This window comes from Myripristis murdjan, chromosome 18, assembly GCF_902150065.1.
Source record: "Myripristis murdjan chromosome 18, fMyrMur1.1, whole genome shotgun sequence".
Classification (NCBI taxonomy): Eukaryota; Metazoa; Chordata; class Actinopteri; order Holocentriformes; family Holocentridae; genus Myripristis; species Myripristis murdjan.
Window position 1 is genome coordinate 25,796,976 of NC_043997.1, and position 21,272 is coordinate 25,818,247.

The following is a 21,272-nucleotide window of genomic DNA, read 5'->3' on the forward strand; positions in this document are numbered from 1 at the left end:
ATATACAGTTTAGACAGAAATGTGGAGTGGAAAAGACATACCAAGTTTATTTGTCAGTAAATGTATCAGTGTCCTGAACTTGTGTCCAATGCACAGTATATTAGAGAACTTAAGGTCTAAATTAAAATGAACATAAACACATAAAGAAAAGCATTACCTGGTTGCCTTGACAAAATCTATTAGTTCCCCCTGAAGACAGAAAAAAATATAAATACTGTTAATACCATTTGCTACAGAATATGTCATTCTGTATCTTATACACACATACAGGTAATCATTATTATGTACAATTTGTAGTACCTGTGGGATCTTTGCTTTGACTTTTACGAAGCGCCCATACAAGTAGAATTGTCGCCATCCCAAGAACGATGGTAGACAATGTCAGTACAATGATAACTGGACTCACATCAGAGTGTGTGGTCATGGTGGAGTTTTCTGAAGATCAGGGAGAGTTAAACAACAGTATTTTATTGAGCTTAGAGACGAGTGAAACAGGTATGTATAACTTGTGTATATATAGAAAATGTTTGAGATACGCACCTAAATCTTGGTATTGATTTAACTGTCAGAGTTCAAAAATGACTATATTTATGTGTATATTAAACCACACTGTCAGAGTTAATTAAACACTTTAAAATAGATCTGATAAGCTACCTCAGAGCTATGTGAGGACTTGTGAGGACTATGTGAGGCAACACTGAACACACTGAAAAAAAAAGTTTTAATGGCTTACGTTCAATATGAAGCTCGGTCCCATTTCCAAACAGTGTCTCCCCACATGAAGCCACAACACAGTAGTAGGTTCCAGCATCGTCAGAGCTCAGGTTCTGCTTGGGAAGCTTGTAGACACAGCTAGTTTCTGGAGAGCCGCTCTCTGTCCTCTCACAGCTGTCATTCCTATTTCCATAGAAGTAAATCATTTCTGGACCTGAACTTTCTGAGTTTTTCAGCCAGAAGACACTAGTGTCTTCCCCTCCACAGTCACCAGTGTGAACAGAGCAGCTGAGAGTGACAGAGTCTCCTGGCTGGACTGATTTAGACTCTGGCTGCTGAACAACAGAGACACTGCTGCTCCTTGTACCTTGGGAAAGAAAACAGATGAACTGTGATCACTGACATCACCTTTATATTCATGTTAATTTACCTTTTCTATTGTGATCACTAATATTATTCAGATTTTGCCTGTTGATTAGAATATGGTTTTATGGTAAATGAGACAAATAAAATACCTTTTAGCATCAGAAAGGTTCCGGGTCCATATTCAATGAAGTTTAGTTGTTGCACTCCACAGTAGTATGTTCCAATGTCCTCCCATGTTGTAGCGGATATGCTCAAATTAGTTTTGATGGTGTCAAATTTCACTGAGTAATGATGATGATATTGATGGCCACATATCATCTGATCATAGAATATCTCTGTTGTGGCCACACACTGCAGTCTCCTCCCAGCAGTAAGTTTGTACCAAACTCTATTTCTTCTCTCAGCACTCTTTATCTGACATTCAATAGTAACTGGGTCTCCAAGCTTTGCAGTTTGGAAAGAAACAGGCTGAGAGATGTCACTGAACTGTGCCACACCTGAAACAATCAGAAAAGCAGGAAACCTAAACTGTAAAATCACTTTACTCTGTAGAGACTCTCATTAAAAGATTCCACTAGTGGAAATCTGTTACTCACACAGATTGTAGAGCAGAGAAACCGTTAAAAGGTACACCATCACCTTCCCAGAGTCTAACCTCATCATCTGACCTGCTTGTTCTCCACAGCAGTTCTGTCTCACTGAAGCAACAGCAGACTTAACAGTTTGGTTGCATAATGCCAGCTTTTTTCAGTCATCTGATTGGTTCATCATATTCGCGTGGTAGAATACCTGATTGGCTGCTGTGTTGATTAAATCAGTTGCATGACAAGGGAGGACAGACAGCATGTTACTGTGATCTTGTGTAACTCTAGGTACTGCTAGAGTCTAAATGTGCATCAAAAATAGAGAATTCTCACATTGTGTATGGGTAATATTATCATTCACTCAAAAGTAATAACACTAAGTGGCAACAACTGAAGATATTTAACAGGCTGGTTTAATGAAAAAAAAAAAATCTCCAGAAAAATACAAATAAAATGCCAAATAAAATATAATAAAATATAATAAAATAAAATGCAATAATGCTGACAATTTCCAGTTTCTTTTCTTTATGGTGCATGATTTTTTTTTTTTTTTATCAAATTTCATAGTAATCCACCCAGTAAGTTCTAAGATAGCTTAATTGACATTTTGGTCTGAGGGTGCTAGAGCAAAGGTGATGGTGTCACTAAAACTGAGAGGGTTCATTCCCAGGGGAGCATGAATACTCTCAGCAAATTACTCGACAATATATATTCAGAGATAATGTGTGATACAAAGTCGACATTTTGGCCTCAGGGTGATGCCAGAGGAAAGGTCATGAGCTCACCAAAACTGACAGGGTTCATCCTCTGAGGGAGCAAGAATATTCTTACCAAATGTCGTGGCCCAATACATTTCAAAATATGGTGTGTTGGAGCAAAGTCTTGAATGGACAGATTAACGTGCATGGATGGATGGATAAATTGACAAGCATGACTATGTTTAGGGCCCACCTGCCAGTGGGGGATAAATATAATTTTAGTAACTTGTTTGCACAGATTTTTTAAGAATTTATGACAACTTAATATTTTGTTATTACTCCTCCTCCTACTATGTCTAAACCTAATTTAAAAACCTATCCAAACACAGTGTTGAGGGAATATAGGACCTAATATCGACAGGAATTCATTTGTTATAGACTGAGGGAGCATAGCTTAAAAAAAATTGTACACACACATATATACAAAATACCGCATTGCGGTTGCATGCCTCCGCCAACCAGTCAAGTTCCAGTTTACATTGACGACTGTCTGGGCTTTAAAAAAGTATTGCATGAATATAACTATATTGACATACATTATCCCAGTGAATGATTTCCAATGAGAAACATGCTGTCTTCACTTAGATAATATTTGTACAGAGGAGTACAGAGGACTGATAGAGAGCTTCATCACATGTGCAGCAATAATAACCTGAAGCTCAGTATCAGCAAAACCATGGCCTTGTGGTGGACTACCAGAGGAACAGGAGCCCCCCCTCTCCTGGTTGTCATCCAGGAAGAGGAACTGAAGAGGGTGGACTCATACAAGTACTTTGGGGTAAAAATCAATAAAATACTGGCTTTGACTCACCACATTTAAGCCCTCTTCAGCAGAGTAGACTGTTCCTCCTGAGGAGACTCAGATCCTTCATTGTGTCCATCCTGTTCCTGCAGATCTTCTAACAGCCTGTAGTAGAGAGTGCTCTTTTTGTGGTTATGTGTTGGGGTGGTGTCATCAAAGCATAGAGGTCAGCAGTCTCAATAAGCTGTAAAAATCACTGTGAAGCTGACCTTTGACCTTTATAAGACCGTTATAGATATAACATGACATCACTTCATCATTTTATCCTATTAGACATTTGTGTTAAATTTTGTCATGATTAGTGTATGAATTTTTAAATTATGGCCAAAAACATTTTGTGAGGTCACAGAGACTTGACCTTTGACCACTAACTTTTGACAACCAAATTCTAATCAGTTCATCCTTGAGTCCTAGTGGATGTTCATGCCAGATGTAATGGAATTCCCTGAAGGCATTTCTTAGATATCATGAATGGGATGGACTGGAGGTCACAATGACCTTGACCTTTGACCAGTGCCAGCTCTAGCCATGTTGGTGCCCTAGGCGAAATTACTCCCTGGCCCTGCCTTTGACGTATGACCACCAAATTCTAAGCACATGAGTCCAAGTGGACATTTATCCCAAACATTTAGAAATTCCCTCAGGTTGTTCCACAGATATTACCTTTGTGAGTATGGGACGGACAGATGTATGGACATACGGTTGTAAGTATGTAGGGACACACATATGGAAGCACGTGTTGACTGACCAATGGAGATGTGCATAACACAAAAACATAATGCCTCCAAAATGGGGTTAAACAATTCAACTCTCTGTTTTGAGTGGAGATCTTCTCTGCACATGTAGTGCTCTTCATAGTCAAGACTGCATGTGAGTGACCCACCAGAACTGAAATTCCAATTTTGACTGGCCCGTTTATATTTAATATGAAAATTACATCTCTTGAGCACAAAAGGATTGTGTAGCACCAGCACAAATAGACACGTCGTGGTCCCGTGTCATAGTAGCTTTAGATACTCAAATCTTTGGTTTTGGTTATGGTTAATCATGACAAACTTGATTTGTGAATGAAAAAGGACTCAACACAGTTATAAAAACTCTTGACATTGTTGTTGGAGTGGATACTAAACTTATGTAAATTCCTACCATTATAACCTTCACATGTGCACTTTTCATTTATTGAATTACATTTCATCTCAAGCCCATTGAAGCCCAATGAGTTGACACAGAACTCTCCAGTCAACACTGGTCAACTCCAAATGATTTTTATTGGAAAAACACCAAATAACACACTACAAAATTTGCTGTGCGGCTGTCAGATTAAAGCAAAACCAGACTATTTACAACTTCTTATTTACTTATTATTGACCTTGTACTACTTCCTGTGGGGTTAGAAAACAACCTCAAAGAAACGATCCAACAGCCAATGTCGGAAAACACAGTGTGCACTTGCTTAGATATGGATCTCACCAAGCAGCTCTTCCCTTCTTTATTATTTCATTTGAATCTGATTTATAGCATGCAATGTATAGATAAAAAACGTAAAACCTTCAGTTCTTGGTGGTGGCTTACTCGCATTTTATTAGAGCTAAAATGAATGTTTGTAGTATTACTTGCTATGGTGTTTCTAGGTAAGGCCCTGGTTTGGTCCAAGTCACCTATCTAACAGTTTAGCACTCCATGTGCATCATATATCAAATCCTGTACATGGCCTAATCAAATCTTCCTATTCCCACTGTAAAAAGTATTGCTGAAATCTATTTTGTCATCTCCAGATTTAGAAAGTGACGATAGACACTGCAGCAGTCTAGTCATGACTACTTGCATCAGGAAATGTACAGTGATGGAAAAAGCTGCATCTCAAATTTGAAGAAAGACTGGTCACATGTCACTTATCACCTCTTGCTTTCTTTCACTGATTGCCAGATAAGTTCAGAACAGATTTTAATATTGTTTTAGTAACTTATAATGCTCAACACAGTTTGGCACCAAGTAGTTGACCCAACAACATAACCTGAGATCCTTAGACACATCTTCACTAGTTGCCCCTAGCTCCAAGTTAGAATTAAGGGGTGACTGGGAATTTGGTGTCAACACCTCTCTACTTTGGAATGTCCTGCCTGAGGAGATCTGATTTGCCAGCACACTATCCTGAAATGCACTTTTAGATGAAGGCATCTTTTTAATGTATGTCCTGATTTGTAAGCTGATACATGTGCAATATTTGTGGATTTTAACAGTTTATTGAATTATGTGAGTTTTTCCTCTGTTCTTTCATTTTGTATTTTGTGAAATAATTAGTAACTTTGTTATTGTCAGTGCTACAGATGATGTGTTTAGTCATATTTTAGCCTTCTTCATATAAGAGAGACGACAGGAGATAAGCAATAGACAGTGATAATGTCTCTCCTAGTCCATTGTCCTCCATTCATCCCTGTTATGTTCTTGGGTCTGGCCAGGACTAAACTTCTCAGTTCTGCTGGCGGCCTCTGACCTCGGAATAAAGCACAGCGTCTCGACTGTGTTTCACTGCAGTTGTCCAGGAGGAGGTGCTTCTAGGAGCAAAATTCATTGCTGTATAGGTAACATCATCCCCGGTCTGAGAAAGACAAAAATAGAAATAAAATACACAGTTTTAGACACAATGATGTCGTCTCATAAGCTGATACATACAAAGTTTACATGTAGCAAGGTGCTGAGCTGGTTTTCACTGCACTGTATATTAGAGAACTCAGGGTCTAAATTTAAAAAATGTTAGCAACAAAATAAATAAATAAATGCATTACCTGGTTGCCTTCACAAGATCCATCATTTCCCTCTGAAGAGAGAATAAAGATAACTACTGTAAATACCATTTGCTACAGAATATTAGAGAATCTATCGCTCTGTTTCTTATACACACATACAGGTAAAGGTTATCATTTGCAGTCTGTAATACCTGTGGGACCTTTGCTCCGACTTTTGCAAAGCGCCCATAGAAGCAAAAGTGTCACTATCCCAAGAACGATGATAGACAAAGCCAGTGCAATGACAGCTGGACTCACATCAGAGTGTGTGGTCAAGGTGGAGTTTCCTGAAGACCAAGAAGAACAAAAAACAGCATCATACTGAGACTTATATTGAAAGCTTCTTCGTGAAAATGCATGACTATGTACAGTATATTGCTCACACCATCACAGTTAGTTTTACATTTTAAGATCTGATCAGCTGCCTCAGAACCATATCAGGTGTGTGATTGGAAAAAGTAAATAGCATCTTGAAATCTTTAATGTCTTACTTTCGATATGAAGCTCAGTCCCATTTCCAAACAGTGTCTCCCCACATGAAGCCACAACACAGTAGTAAATTCCAGCATCGTCAGAGCTCAGGTCCTGCTTGGGAAGCTTGAAGACACAGCTAGTTTGTGGAGGGTAAGTCTCAGTCCTTTCACAGTTGTCATTCTTATTCCTAGTGTAGTAAATTATTTCTGGACCAGAGTATTTTGAGTTTTTCAGCCAGAGAACACTCGTGTCTTCCCCGCCACAGTCACCAGTGTGAACAGAGCAGCTGAGAGTGACAGAGTCTCCTGGCTGGACTGACTCAGACTCTGGCTGCTGAACAACAGAGACACTGCTGCTCCTCGAACCTTGGGAGGGAAACAAGATGAATTGTGATCACTGAAAACACATTCATTGTTGGTTGATTTGATGCTAAACTGCACAGATAAAAATACCTTCAAGCATCAGAAATGTTCCCGGTCCATATTCAATGAAGTTTAGATGTTGCACTCCACAGTAGTATGTTCCAATGTCCTCCCATGTTGCAGCAGATATGATCAAATGATTTTTGATCTTGTTATATGTTACCGAATAACGTTGACTGGACTCAATACATTGATTGTCAATTACATTTTCTTCAGCGAGAGTGTCTACTGTTGCCACACACTGTAGCCTCCTCCCCACAGTCAATTTATACCACACTCTTTTTATAATATCATTATCACTGTTTATCTGACATTCAATAGTAACTGGGTCTCCAAGCGCCACAGTTTGGACAGAAACAGGCTGAGTAATTTCTCTGACTTTTGCCACACCTGAAACAAACAGAAGGCTAAATTATAGCAAATCCTTTGTTTAGACTTTCGTGAAAAGATCCCACAGCTGAGAATGTGTTACTTACACAGATTACAGAGGAGGGAAACAGTTAGAAGGTACGCCATCATCTTCCCTGCTTCTAACTCTATCATCTCTCTTGCTTCTTCTCCACAGCAAATCTGACTGACTGCAGCGACAGCAGATTTCCATTACCCACACAATGCCAAATTTATCAAGCGTCTGATTGGTTCATCGCATTCACCTTGCAGAATATGTGATTGGTTGCCAAACAAGCTGAAGGACAGAAAACATCATTGGGTGTGGTTAGTGTTTGTACTCAAAAGTCCTGCTAGAGTTACATACAAGCATACAAGCCCTCTGCCATGTACCATGACTTTTCACCCATTGTCTCTAGCTTTTTTATGAACAGTATGCGATAAGATACTTTTATTGTCATTATACACTTATGTACAACAAAATTAAGGTGCACAGTCAGGATATGGACTCATAAAAAATAATCAAAGAATAAATAGTATAAAAACAATATGCATCACCCACACGTCAACATTCATTCACTGACCACACAGCAAATCATCACATACACATCAGTACCAATGTATGCCGAGGTCAATACCAATAGTGCAATAAAATGTCTGTTAAACAGAAATTACCAATACCACCGGTTAAGCAGATATTACATGTTATGTTAGTGTTGTATCACTGTTCAGTGTGGTTATGGCTGTGGGATAAAAACTGTTCCGGGGCGCCCCAGTGGCTCACCGGTAAAGCGCACACACCATGTACCAGGGCTTAGTCCCGATCGCAGCGACCGAGGTTCGAATCTGACCTCGGGTCCTTTGCTGCATGTCATCCCCTCTCTCTCCCCTGCCTTTCCTGCCTGTCTCTACTGTGACTGTCAAATAAAGCAGGAATGCCAAAAAAATAATCTTTAAAAAAAAAAAAAACTGTTCCGGAATCATGTGGTGCGTGTTTTAATGGATCTGTGTCTTCTGCCAGATGGCAAAAGTTCAAACAGGTGGTGGGCAGGGTGGGAAGGAAGGGAAGGGTCCTTGATTATGTTATGTGACTTCTACAGACAGCAAGAGGTGAAGAAGTCACTCAGGGCTGGTAGTTGGGAGTTGATGATGTTTTGTGCAGTTTTTATAATTCTCTGCAGAGCCTTTTTGTCTGCTGGAGAGCAGCTCCAGTAGGTCACAACACTCTCAATGGTGCAGCGGTAATAGGACACAAGCAGGTGCAGGTGAAGGACCATTATTTGGCTTCTCCCTCCCAGACCTCTCTGAGCAAGGTCTGAGCCTCCTTAACTCATGAAGAAGTGAAAATGTTATTTGCTTTTTTACTTGACTGAGAAAATGTATGTTTTGTGGGGTCACCAAATGACTTTGGTGACCCCTTGAGCACCTTAGGACATACTGGTTTGCAAAACTGTCCCAAAGATGACTCGTCTGTCCTCCCTTTTTCAAAAATTGCAATAAAATCTGGTTAATCATTTGAGTAGTACACAAAACCTGAAAGCGCGCGCGCGCGCGCACACACACACACACACACACACACACAGAAAAAGTCCCCTCTCACTGACACAGAGATACACATGCAGCTCTGTATCTCCTTGTATGTCTCTGTGGCCACTAACACTGCTGCCAATACATCCCAGCATTCACCTCAAACACCATAGCAAGTCCCTAGCAACCAGTCCAAACACCCTAGCAACCCCCTAGCAACCACCCCAAATACCATAGCAATAACCTGGCAATGCCTTGGCAACCACCCATAACACCGCGGCAACCGCTAGCTATGCCTTAGCAATCAAAAGGAAAACAATCGCAACTGCCTAGTATCGCCCTAGCAACCACCCAGAACACCATAGCAATCACCTACAAACACCATGACAGCCACTCCAAAGACCATAGCAACCACCAAGCAGCCAACCAGAACACCATAGTAACCGCCTGCCAAACTCCTAGCAACCACTCTGTATACCACAGCAACCATTTAGCAAAACAACTACAAACAAAACACACCACCACCTACAAATGGCATAGAGAGGAGATGGTGGCTCAATGCATGGCCACCTGTTCATCATCATAAGAGAAGGACATTTAAAGTTTCTTCAGAACCTTTAGTTCCTGCTTACCATGACCTCAACAGCAGCACGAACCTGCCCCTTCAGACTTTTTTTTTTTTTTTTTTTTTGCAAATTACTGTTGGTCTGCTCCCAGTAGACCAACAACAAAGTGCAATATTGCTACCACATGTGCAATACCCTCCTCCCCATCCTATCATCATCATGTATTCATTTGCACTGCCTATCCACACTGCCTTTTTTGCTAATAGATGTATACTTTGTATATTGTGTATATATATACTTACATATCCCGCCGTAATTGCACCACATATGCATATTAATGCATATTAATTTGCACTGCCTAATCACACTGCCGTTTTTTGTTCATATATGTATACTTGTATATTGTATATATGTATACTTACATATCCTTTTTTAATATTTTCTATTCTTATTTTTATTCAGTCCACTTATGTGCACTGAGTGGACTGTATATGTGTGTGTGTGTATGCATGTACTGCTGCTGTCAACACGGTGAATTTCCCTACTATGGGATAAATAAAGGCATATCTTATCTTATGTCTTATCTTGAGGATCAAGCTTTTCTGTTTTTAAAGTACCAGTTTGGGATTTGAAAATGGCTGGTGACGGTAATCAATTCATTGTTTGCCAACTGCCATCAAACATCAAGAAGAAGAAGAAGAGGGAAAATGAATCAAAATACACCTTACTGGACAGTTCGCTTCACTTGATCAGGTATCCATCAGCAGAAATGTAAAACAAAAGTTGGTAACACTTAATAATAATCATCATTAATAAATGATAAATTTATAGTTAATTAAACTTTCGTTAATCATCATATTGCAGTTATCAAACAATGAAATGATACTTACTTATGATTACTTAATGCACAGTAAACTATTTATTAACAGTTTATTGTTGCACATGTGATAACATTTGATATTCTAGATTAAGGACTTGTTGATGAATACCAAATGATTTGTAAACCTGTTTGTAAAACATCTACAAATATTACATAGATAGATGGACCAGATATTTGGTACACTTTATTATTGGCTTTGTAAACCATCTAAAAACATTATTTCGATGGCTCAGCTGACGTGAACAAACTCTTCAGCTGATATCAGTAAGCGCTCCAGCTGTTTCAATGGCAAGATGAACCAGTTGGAAATACTCTGGTTAGCCGTGAGACAAAAGCCTGTGCTGCTTCTACCCAGCTCTGTCTCTATGAGTGACGGTGATTCTGTGGTTAACATGTGCAGGGGAAGTTTGAACTTTAAAATGTATGTGATGAGGTTTCATGGAGAAAGATAAACCATTTAGAGTTCAGCCATTTATGATACAATGTGGTGGTGATGGGACCCAAAATACAACTACTGTTACTACCACTAGTACTATTAATAAGAGAACTCATGTATATAATTATAAAGCTGTGGTGATATTCTACCTGAAACCATATAGCCACAAGGTCAAAGAGAGAATAAGACATATCTGGATATATATATCAAACCTTATCACATCACAGGCAGTTCTTATTTTTTGCCAGCGGACCACAAGGAAGCCACAAAAAGATTCTTACAGATCTGAATTGGTGATGTACAGTATACATGTCTGCAACAAACAACCTGTACAAGTACAGATGTTTAGCAACACACAGGTTGGCTGTAATTATTCATTGTGTCATTGCACAAAGAAAGAGTGATGAGTGTTGCCTTTTTCTATGCTTGACTATTAAACTATTAATAATCGTAAAGCAATTATTAATAAACTATTAAACTAAACAATTTTTGCCTTACACTGTACAAACTGCACTGTTAATGATGTAGGGTTGGCCTTGTGGAAAAAAGTAAAGGTACACACACATGCACACACACAAAACCCGCAGAAACATGGTGCTAATTTTCTTTTCAATTTTTATTTTCCAATAATAAGTGCCACATTAATGTGAATGTAGTTGCTCTTTGCATATTGTCACCCTTTGCACCTGTTACAACCTAACACTGTAACAAGTGATAGATGCCTGTGATAGCGCAATGTATAAATTACAATGGCAATGAAAAAAAATGTCACTATGGCAACATTTTTTTTCATTCTTGCACATAACTTTATAAAAGGGAAACACTTTTTCACAGTGGGTGGTTTTTACTATTTGTCCTCTTATCATAAAGCAAATACTACAACTAAGACAGTGGACTATGTAGCATTACCGAACACTTGTAATGGTTTCCATAATTTAGTTGATAACAATATTAGAAACTATATCCTTAAAATGTGCTTGTGCTTGCTTGTGAATGATGATCCACAGTTGAAAATACAGGCGAGACCTTTGAAGACACATTTGAATGATTGCAGCATAAGCCTTTACAGTCATATTTAGGTCATATCACTTTGACAAAACTACTCATACTCCATGGAAATCTCTATTACTCTTACAAAGAGGAACTAATAAAAAAAAAAAAAATCCTAGTACTTAAAAGCAAAGCATGATCCAAGTACAGCTCTAGTGCTTTACGCTGGAGTACACGCAGTCAGGGTTGGTGCTGTTCCTCTGTCTTCTTGCTCTGTTGATCTTGTTTTTGTTTAAAGCAGCGTAATGGAGGTTGTCTGCATCTTCACTCTGTTTATAAAAATAAAAAAATAATGGCATAGTAATCATAATAATGTAGCATACGATTGTGTGTGCTGCTCGTTACTGTAATCTGTTTCTGTTTTGTCTACTATTACTTAAGAAGATTTTTCAGGTATCCATACTTTACTTGAATATATATTTCCCTGACCAATTTTTAGTGTTACTTCCTACATTTTAACACAAACATCTGGACTTTCTACTCCCTACATTTTTCAAAATAGGCTCATTGCTTGAGTTTTAATGCTTTCAAGGAAAACTGTTTTTTTTTTGTTTTTTTTTTTTTTTTTTCAAATTTTGCATTGGGTGCCTTCCCAACATCAAGACCAACTTCAACCTAAATGGATGGGACAACAACACATAGAAAAGATGATCTCTTGGTATATCCGTTCACATCCATACATATCACACCTGACAGACGTAACAGGACAAAACAGACAAGAGAGGGGGGTGGCGGAGAAACAGTGTCTTGTGAAGGTGATGTCTGTGACAGGAAGAACTAGTAGCAGCCTGGATGGCAGTGAACCGGCCAACACAGCGGACAGCAGATTCAGAGCAGCAAGTTAACAGAGACAGCTGGTTATTGAATATGAGCTGCAGAAATGTACTTTAGAGGGATAATTTTTGCTTTTATACTTTGCATACTGTTCAGAGCCTGTACTTTTAACATTTGTCTAATGAAGTTGAAGCAATACTTCTAGTTTTACTATTTTATTTTATTTTTTTTTTTTTTTTTTTAACACAACTATCTGCACCTCTACTTGAGTGAGAATGTGCGAACTTTTGCCCTTCTGCTGGGTTGGAATCCCAGTCCTGGTCCTTTTTTCAATTGATTAGGTTTGTTTTGACTTCATTCCAAGTCATTTAATTGTACTTCTAGCCAGACTCGAGGAGAGTTCAGTTCAGGGAGTGTTCGTTGTTTTCTATAAATTGTGGGCCTATAAAGCCCCTCTGAAAAAAGCCCCTTTAAAAATAGTCCATAAAAAATGGCAGATTTTAAAAAGACCATTTAAAAAACATTTAGCAGCTCTTTTACATTTTTTTTTTTTTTTGTTAAACAGTGTAAATATTGAGCTTAAAACTTGAAATATGACAGAAGCCCATAGAAAAACTTCATCGTTGCACTATGAAAATATCTTGGCAAGGTAATGAAACAAGTTAATAGTCAAAAGCAAAATACTCACCTGTACATGTTGAGCAGAGGCAGCTAAACGTCTTGCCTGAGAGTCTGCTTGTGGTTAAAAAAAAAAAAAAAAAAAAAAAGGACAATGAATATTCTATTGTTCAAATATCATGTACATTGAAAACACACCATCAAATACAAAGAACACGAATCACCTGTGCAGTGGCTACAGTTTCTTTTGTGCATCTTGTACACACAGGAAGCCAGGAGAACAACCAGGATGATGGTGAATGCCAATGCTGCGCTCAAGAAATACACCAAGACAGGAGGAGAAGCCACCTCATCTGCAGACATCCAGATATTAGATTAGATTTTTTTGCTATTTGTTCATATGAAGTTCGGTTAGGGGCAATAACAGCTATTTATGAAATGCTAAAATGAGACTTACACTCAGTGTCTTTCTTGGTCCCGTCTCCAAACAGTATCTCCCCACATGAGAGCACAGCACAGTAGTAGGTCCCAGCATCAGACAGATTCAGGCTCTTCATTGGAAGATTGTAGAAACAGGTCTGTGTGTGTGTCGTGGGTTTCCTCTCACACTGATCATCAGTGACTCCATGTGTGTAAATGGCTCTTGGTTGAGAGTGTCCTGAGCTCCTGAACCAGTAAAAACTGTGTTCTCCAACACAGGTGCCAGTGTGCACTGTACAGTTCAGAGTCACAGAGTCTCCTGGCTGGATGGTCTCAGACTCCGACTGATGGACGACAGCTTGGATGTTCAGACCTGAACTCTTTACACTGAGAGTAACTCCATCCCCAAATTCAAGCATATAGTAAAATCTGCCTGCACAGAAATAAGTAGCAGAATCTGAATGTCGCAAATTTGCGATTTTCAAGTGATTCCCATTGATTTCAGTTTCCAGTTTGAAACGTGGATCATTCTTGAATTCATCATGAAAACTGCCATTTCTGCCACGCTTAGAGAAGGTAGACACAACCTGTGGTTTCTGTCCAATTGTTTGCTTATACCAGCTCATGACTAAAACATCACCTTCATAGAAGCATTGCAAAGTGATGTTGTCCCCAACGTTAGCTGGTACAAGACCACTGTCTTGACGAATAGACGTGGACGGTTTCTGAGCTGTGAGATGAGCTGAAGGAAAAATCAAGACCAATCAAATGCATAATTAATTGCATGCCATAACAGGGAGTATATCATAATGTACACAATGTATTGCAGAATGCATTAAAAATATTAAAATCTATCATGAAAATGTAGATTCAAGAAAATGAACATACAGTCTAAAAGACAGAAAACTGTCCAAAAAGACACAACTTACCCACTGTCCTGATAAAAAGGCATGTCAGATATAAAGTAAACTCTGGAGGTGTCATCATGTAAAAAGTTCTCTGCTGAATGGGCAGAGCCTTGGTACATACAGCACTGTTTAGAGACAAGACTGTATTTGATTGGCCCATCAGGACTGACACTCAATATCTAATTTAGGAAGTACTGAACAAATGGTTACACCCCGCTGCACTGCCAGCTCTGATACTTGAAAAGAGACGGGTGGACAGAGATACAGTATACTCTGGAGAGGCAATTTGTTGTATAACACACCTGGCTTTTTCCATTTAAGATAACTTTTTACTGTTACATACACAACTGTACATTTCCAGCGTGGCTAAAATATAGCATCTGGTATTTTTAACTGTTTCAAACAGATGAAATCACATATTTACAGTTCTGGCATTTCTTCACTGGTTGCTTGTTGGATTTATAATTTTAGGAAGATTTTACTGAACAGTGTTACAGTGCGATTATGTCCAGCCCTTGGTGTATTACAGACCAAAACCTTTAACCCCCTGCGAGCCACTGTGCAGTCTCATGTCCTGAAATGTATCTACGGATTGCTCTTGATTTTTGTGAGTGCATTTGTGTTCACAAAAATCACAGCATGAATCCTGTCAATTTTGGTAACCAGTGTGACGTCTCCTTTAGCGCCATCTTCAGGCCAAAATTTCAACTTTGAACACAAGATATCATGTAATGCATTTCTGATTGTCATTTTTGGTGTGTGCATTCATACTCCATGAAGGAAGATTCCTCTTGATTGTACTGATCCTATGACCTTTCCTCTAGTGCCACTCTGAGGCCAAACACTACTTGACTTGACTACACAACATATCTCTAAAGGCAATACACTGATTGTCAAGCTGAGTATGCTCATGCTCCCAAAGGAATGAACCCTATCAAATTTGGTGTTACTGCCATCTTTCTCTGTATCACCATTTTCAGACCAAAATCAAATTTAAAATTTGTGCTCTTAATCTAGTCAGTAGATGCAATAACATTTGGTGAGTACATTCATGTGGTGAAATTTGGTGAGCCTCACCTCACCAGAAAAATGACAACATTGGTCATTTGTTCAAGGGGGTTAAAACAACCAATATTTCTGGCGTTGGCGTAATGTAGGCAGGTTGATGCAGTATAAAGAGCAACAAAGTCCACATAAGGAGGCAGGTGGGTGGCTCAATCAAAGACGGTGCTTTCCGACTGGAGGAGGAGGAGGATTTTGGTGGCACAGTGGCTCAGCGGATCGCAATGTTGCCTCCCACCAAGATTCGGGTTTGAATCCCTGGTCTTGGCCCTTTCAGAGTGAAGTCGTTCTCCCTAAGTTCTCCCTAAGTTTGCGTGGGTTTACCTTGGGTGCTCTGGTTCCCTCCCAAAGTCTACAGATATGTTGCTCAAGTGACCTTAAGATTCTAATTTCCCACAGCTGTGTTATGAGCATGTCTGCCTGTCTGTATTTAGCCTTGTGATGGACTGGTGACCTGACCAGGGTCTTTGGCCTGCCTTTCACCCAGTGCATGTTGGGGTATTCTCCAGCCCCCAATGACCTTCATTAGGAATAAACTGATGAAATGGATGGGTTTTTGTTATTATTGTGAATATTTTTATTCTTAAACAGAGAAGGTCACTGTGGGCTTCATTGTGGGTACTCACCTTTTCAGGCTGATGATGGGCTATACAATCTTAGAAAATAGAGATATTTTTGGATGCTGTATTGGCCTTTACTAGCACGAGGAGCATGTTTGCAAGAGCAAAAACACCTCTACATCCTGCAGCAAACCACAAAGACTGCTGCACTGAAAGAGATTCGAAGCACGGATCATGTGGGCAAGGGTCAGTAGGCCTCAGTTTAATATCTGCTTCACTTAATTTCTGTGATCATGACAGAAACAGCATCAAAACTCAGATAGCTTATTGCATTTACAGTTATTTAAGTTGAAAGTAGTGATGGAAAAAACTAGGTAATACTACAGATAAATAAAATAGTATTTCTTATATTAAATGATAAAATAAATAAATAAATAAATAGTCTATTTTGACTGATGGATGTTGTGTCCTCCTCACTGTGACTTGGCCTGCTTCGAAACCAGTAAAGCTAAATATTTAATATCACAAACAGCTCTGACTGCTCATTTCACAAAGTTTTATGAAATGAGCACAAACTCTGAAATACTGATTATATGTTGTGGACGCATAATAGACACATAAGAGATTTCATTCTTCCATTTTGTATGCCTGCTTTTTCATAATCAGGCTTGTGTGTGGCTGGAGCCCAGATGCAGGGGGTGGAAGGCAAGGAAAATAAATTGTTAATGCTATTTTAATGTTTGTGTTTGTGTGTTTTGCTTTTTCAAGCTGATTCCATCCTGTTTCAAGTCCTGTATCTTCCACATAATCCCTTCACGGAGAGACAGTCTATTTGTCTGATTTTTCAGGTACAGAGTATATTATTTGCGTTGCAGAACATGAAGGCTATTTCATACAATGTTGAGAGATGAGGCTTGCTGAAGTGCAAAACACTGTGGCTTCAAGGCTATAGGCCAGTCTTCCTGTGTTGATGCTCTGCAAGGACTTCAGTCTCCACCACTGGAAACTTGTTCACTGTTATTCACACCAACTTCACCACAGGGGTGAGAATGCAAGCTCAAAGCTGAGAGTTGGCCATTTTGAAAGGTACAGCCTGCACAATTCTGGTTAGAAGAAGTTATAAATAGACCCTTGCATGACTTCGGGGATTTTTTGCGAGCGTGCTTTGTGTCTTATCCATCACAATAATGAGATACAGTTTCTTATTGCTTTGGTACCCACTCAGAATGTACTTGATAGGGAACTCTTACAAACACGTTGTATTCACATGTTTCACTGAGACATTTATTTAATTACATTGCACATTTAGTCTTGTGAAAACCCTTGTGAGGCTTGCAGCTACTATTGTAATTAATGAGTAAACAATAGCGAATGGGAGGATAAAGCTCCACTCATTTCTTCTCTTTAACCCCTTAAACTCTTATTTTCCCACATTATAGGGTACTGTGACATACATATTCTGTGTCTGCTGGTTGTAGGGCTTCATTGAAGTTACATCACACTTACTTTGAGAGAAATATTCAAAGCTAATATGGTATTGCTTTATATCTGCACCATTAAAGCAGACAAAAACTATCTAGATGCCTTGTGTATCATTTTATAGACATTTCCCTTGAATTCAGTGGGGAATATTTGGTATCTTTGGAAACCTTGTATCAGCAAAAGAATTTAAAATAAAGTTCTATGGGTTTAAACAAAGCTAAGCCATGCAATGACAAGCCCACCAATGGTTACGGAAGTTGCGTAAGTTATCAGAGTACACACAAATGCTCTTCATTATGTCTCATTGCCATATTGATCTGGGCTTCCTGTTCAGACTTTTAGCAACATAGTAGAGGCTGCGTACTAGCTCTGGTAAGGGCAATGCATGAATCTTATAACAATGCAAGTGCAGTCAGGAAACTAGCTGGCTTCAGTTGATTGGACAAACTCAGCCGTGCGTTTCTACAAGTGAACCAATCATGATGCACACTCACTGTGTCAAGCCTTTTAATTAGCATGTGCTCTAACTGTTCAGCTCACCGTCCATGCTGCTACCACTGTGCAGACCTGCAAGCTTTTTGGCAGCCACCCCCGCCCAGCTGCACTTGCCACAGTCTACTTTATCTCACACAGGGCTCCTTGATTAATGTCAGCAGCAGCAAGTCATGAATGCAAAACTGAACATATTGTTATGCCATTAGTAATCTTATTAATACATGGGTTGTCCTGACAGAGGTTTACACAAGGGACTATCCTTTGGACGTTTTACTAGATCTTTTGGATGGGCTGCACACATTTTTCCATGAATGAGTCAGTACTGATATGAGGTGGGCTTTTCATAGCCCACAGCAAATGTATGAACGAAACTTTACGTTTGACTTAAGCCTAAGCTTGTCATAATCAAAAGTCCTTTTATATAGTTGCCTCATCAACTCAAACACAGGTCAAACTTATGACAGCTATTTGAGGCCTGTATATAAATAGAGAGCATATGGATTATATTTCCAAAAGGGGGCTCACAATCGCAGTATATCACTACGTAAGTTCATGAAAAGGATTTGGGCTTTTTCTTGCATCTGCTGTGGAAAGCAAACTCCATATTCAGGGATTCAATGATTCATCTGAGTGACTAACCCAACTTCATACATCATCCAAATGCCTTAATACATGGAGTCAACTCTTTAACATGTCCCCACTAAACTTGTCTAAATGGTATAGTGACTTGTACAAACAACTTTTAACAACTTGTGTGGATCAAATGAACTCAGAAAACAAATTTCATCATGACTTTAAGTGCTTCTGTAAAGACATACAATGAACTGTTATCACACCACTGAAGCCTTCTCACCTACTAGAAGCTGCAGTAGGGCCCAACTAACCCATATCTGTGTGAACTTAAACCACCACAGCAAGCTGCCGCCTAAATGTTAGTTTCACTCTGTCCAGAGGAAGACAGTGGGAGGGCCAAAACCAAATAGCACCAAAGTAAACACAGTGAGAGTGTTATACCCCAGCAAGAAAAAATGACAAACAGATCTTTGATCACCTTTTATAACCTTCTTTATTGAACACAGTTTACAGGAGAGTGTGCATTTGAAATTTGTTCATCCTTCTCCTTATCTCTCAGTCCTGCTCTTTCTTATCAAACTCAATGTGGTTCAGCCAAAGCTGAGCACGTTGCTGCACATCTTCACTGTGTCAGTCCTGCTGGTGGTGCCTGACCTCAGAATACAGCACAGCGTCTCTGCTGTGTTTCACTGTGGCTGCCCTGGAGGAGGAGCTTCTGGCAGCCAAACTCACTGCTGCGTATGTAACTGCATCACTGGCCTGAGAGCGACAGAAACGGAAACAATGTATTTTTAACATGGAGGTAGAATGGAAAATAGACAGCCCATGCAGAGTTTACAAGTGGTAGCATGGGTACTAAGCTTGTCATCAACAAGACTGTATATTACATTGCATAGTAGATCTTTGGGTGTAAATTAACTGTTGGTAAGACCACAGACATTTGAAATGGTGTGTAATGGATACCCCATTTCACTTTTGTCCTATCTTTAAAAAAAATCTCATCATCTCATCAAGTTTTTGTGTTGAAGGAAGTTGGGGCTCCATTGGGCCCGACCTCCATTACCATGACTCCATGACACCATTGAGCCAGATCTGAAGGTCATTTGAATTGTGCTGCTCTGTCCCTTTTGTACAGAACTCAAAACTTCCTTTTTTAATCTGGGTCAGGGGAAATATCCAGTTCAGTTTCACTGTAATGAACCTCTGGCATCCTGATGCAGTTTCCCATGGATTACCATCTTGGTGCAGTGGAAATATGTGGGTCTACTCTCTTAAAAGGGAAGCAGTCAATTAAACTGGTGCTTGGAGCTACATTTGGAGCTTTATTTTAATCAGTGAATGCTAGTTTTATTAACTTAACAGTGTTTTAGTTGTTTCATCATTAATCTATATTCCTGTCCTCGAAATGCAAGATGTATGAAATGAGCAATGAGCAGAATGCCAAAAAGAAAATTCACCTCTACACGTTTCATTTTCAACACCATTTGCACATGCAAATATTTAAAAAAAACGTATGTGGTGCTTATTTTTTGACTCACTTGGCTCACTTTTTTTTTTTAAACAGGGATCCATTAAACATCAAATTAAACCTGAAAGGCTCAATGAAATAAAATAACTGGCTTACCTGTTGACTATTGGAAGATCCATCAACTTTCTCTGATGACAAAGAAAAGATAACACTGTAAATGCCACATGTAGAATATAAGAGAATATGCCACCCTGATTCTGATACAGATGTACAGGTAAGCATTATCATGCACAGTGTGTAATACCTGTGGGATCTTTGCTCTGACTCTTGCAAAGCGCCCATACAAGTAGAAGCGTCGCCATCCCAAGAACGATGTTAGACAAAACCAGTGCAATGACAGCTGGACTCAGAGCAGCTGAGGTGGTGGAGTTTCCTGAAGACCAAGGAGGACAAGCAAGTGGTATTTTATTGAGATTTTAAATAAAAAAAAAACAAGTGCAATATCCACAAGCTTGAAAACAAAACATAACCAAATATCTTCGATCCATATTGTCCGAGAATGATGACAAGCATTAATTAAAACTTATCTCTTACTCATCACTTATCACTTATTATCACTTATTATTACTTATCTTAAGTTTTAATGTCTTACCTTTAATGTAAAGCTTGGTCCCATTTCCAAACAGTGTCTCCCCACATGAAGCCACAACACAGTAGTAGGTTCCAGCATCGTCAGAGCTCAGGTTCTGCTTGGGAAGCTTGTAGACACAGCTAGTTTCTAGAGAGCCGGTCTCAGTCCTCTCACAGCTGTCATTCCTATTTCCAGAGTTGTAAATAATTCCTGACCCAGAACTTTCTGAGCTTTTCAGCCAGAAGACACTGGTGTGTTCCCCTCCACAGTCACCAGTGTGAACAGAGCAGCTGAGAGTGACAGAGTCTCCTGGCTGGACTGACTCAGACTCTGGCTGCTGAACAACAGAGACACTGCTGCTCCTTGTACCTTGGGAAAGAAAACAGATGAATTGTGGTCACTGACATCACCTTCATGTTCGTGGTAATTTACCTTTAGATACAGCTGTTTAATGGTGAATTGCAGTGAATGCAATACCTTTTAGCATCAGGAAGGTTCCTGATCCAAATTCAATGAAGTTTAGATATGC

General features: G+C 39.3%; 1 protein-coding gene across 1 annotated transcript in view; it reads right to left on the reverse strand.

Moving 5' to 3' along the window:
• The window catches only part of LOC115376288 (immunoglobulin kappa light chain-like), a 99,687-nt gene extending 78,415 nt beyond the window's left edge, over window positions 1-21,272 (reverse strand). The window contains exons 1-4 of the mRNA XM_030075779.1: window positions 21,221-21,272; window positions 20,765-21,112; window positions 20,417-20,545; window positions 6,011-6,042 (exon numbers count right to left, since the gene is read on the reverse strand). Coding sequence (XP_029931639.1) covers window positions 6,011-6,042; window positions 20,417-20,545; window positions 20,765-21,112; window positions 21,221-21,230 — 519 coding nt within the window. The 5' untranslated portion in view covers window positions 21,231-21,272. The remainder of the gene's footprint in view (window positions 1-6,010; window positions 6,043-20,416; window positions 20,546-20,764; window positions 21,113-21,220) is intronic.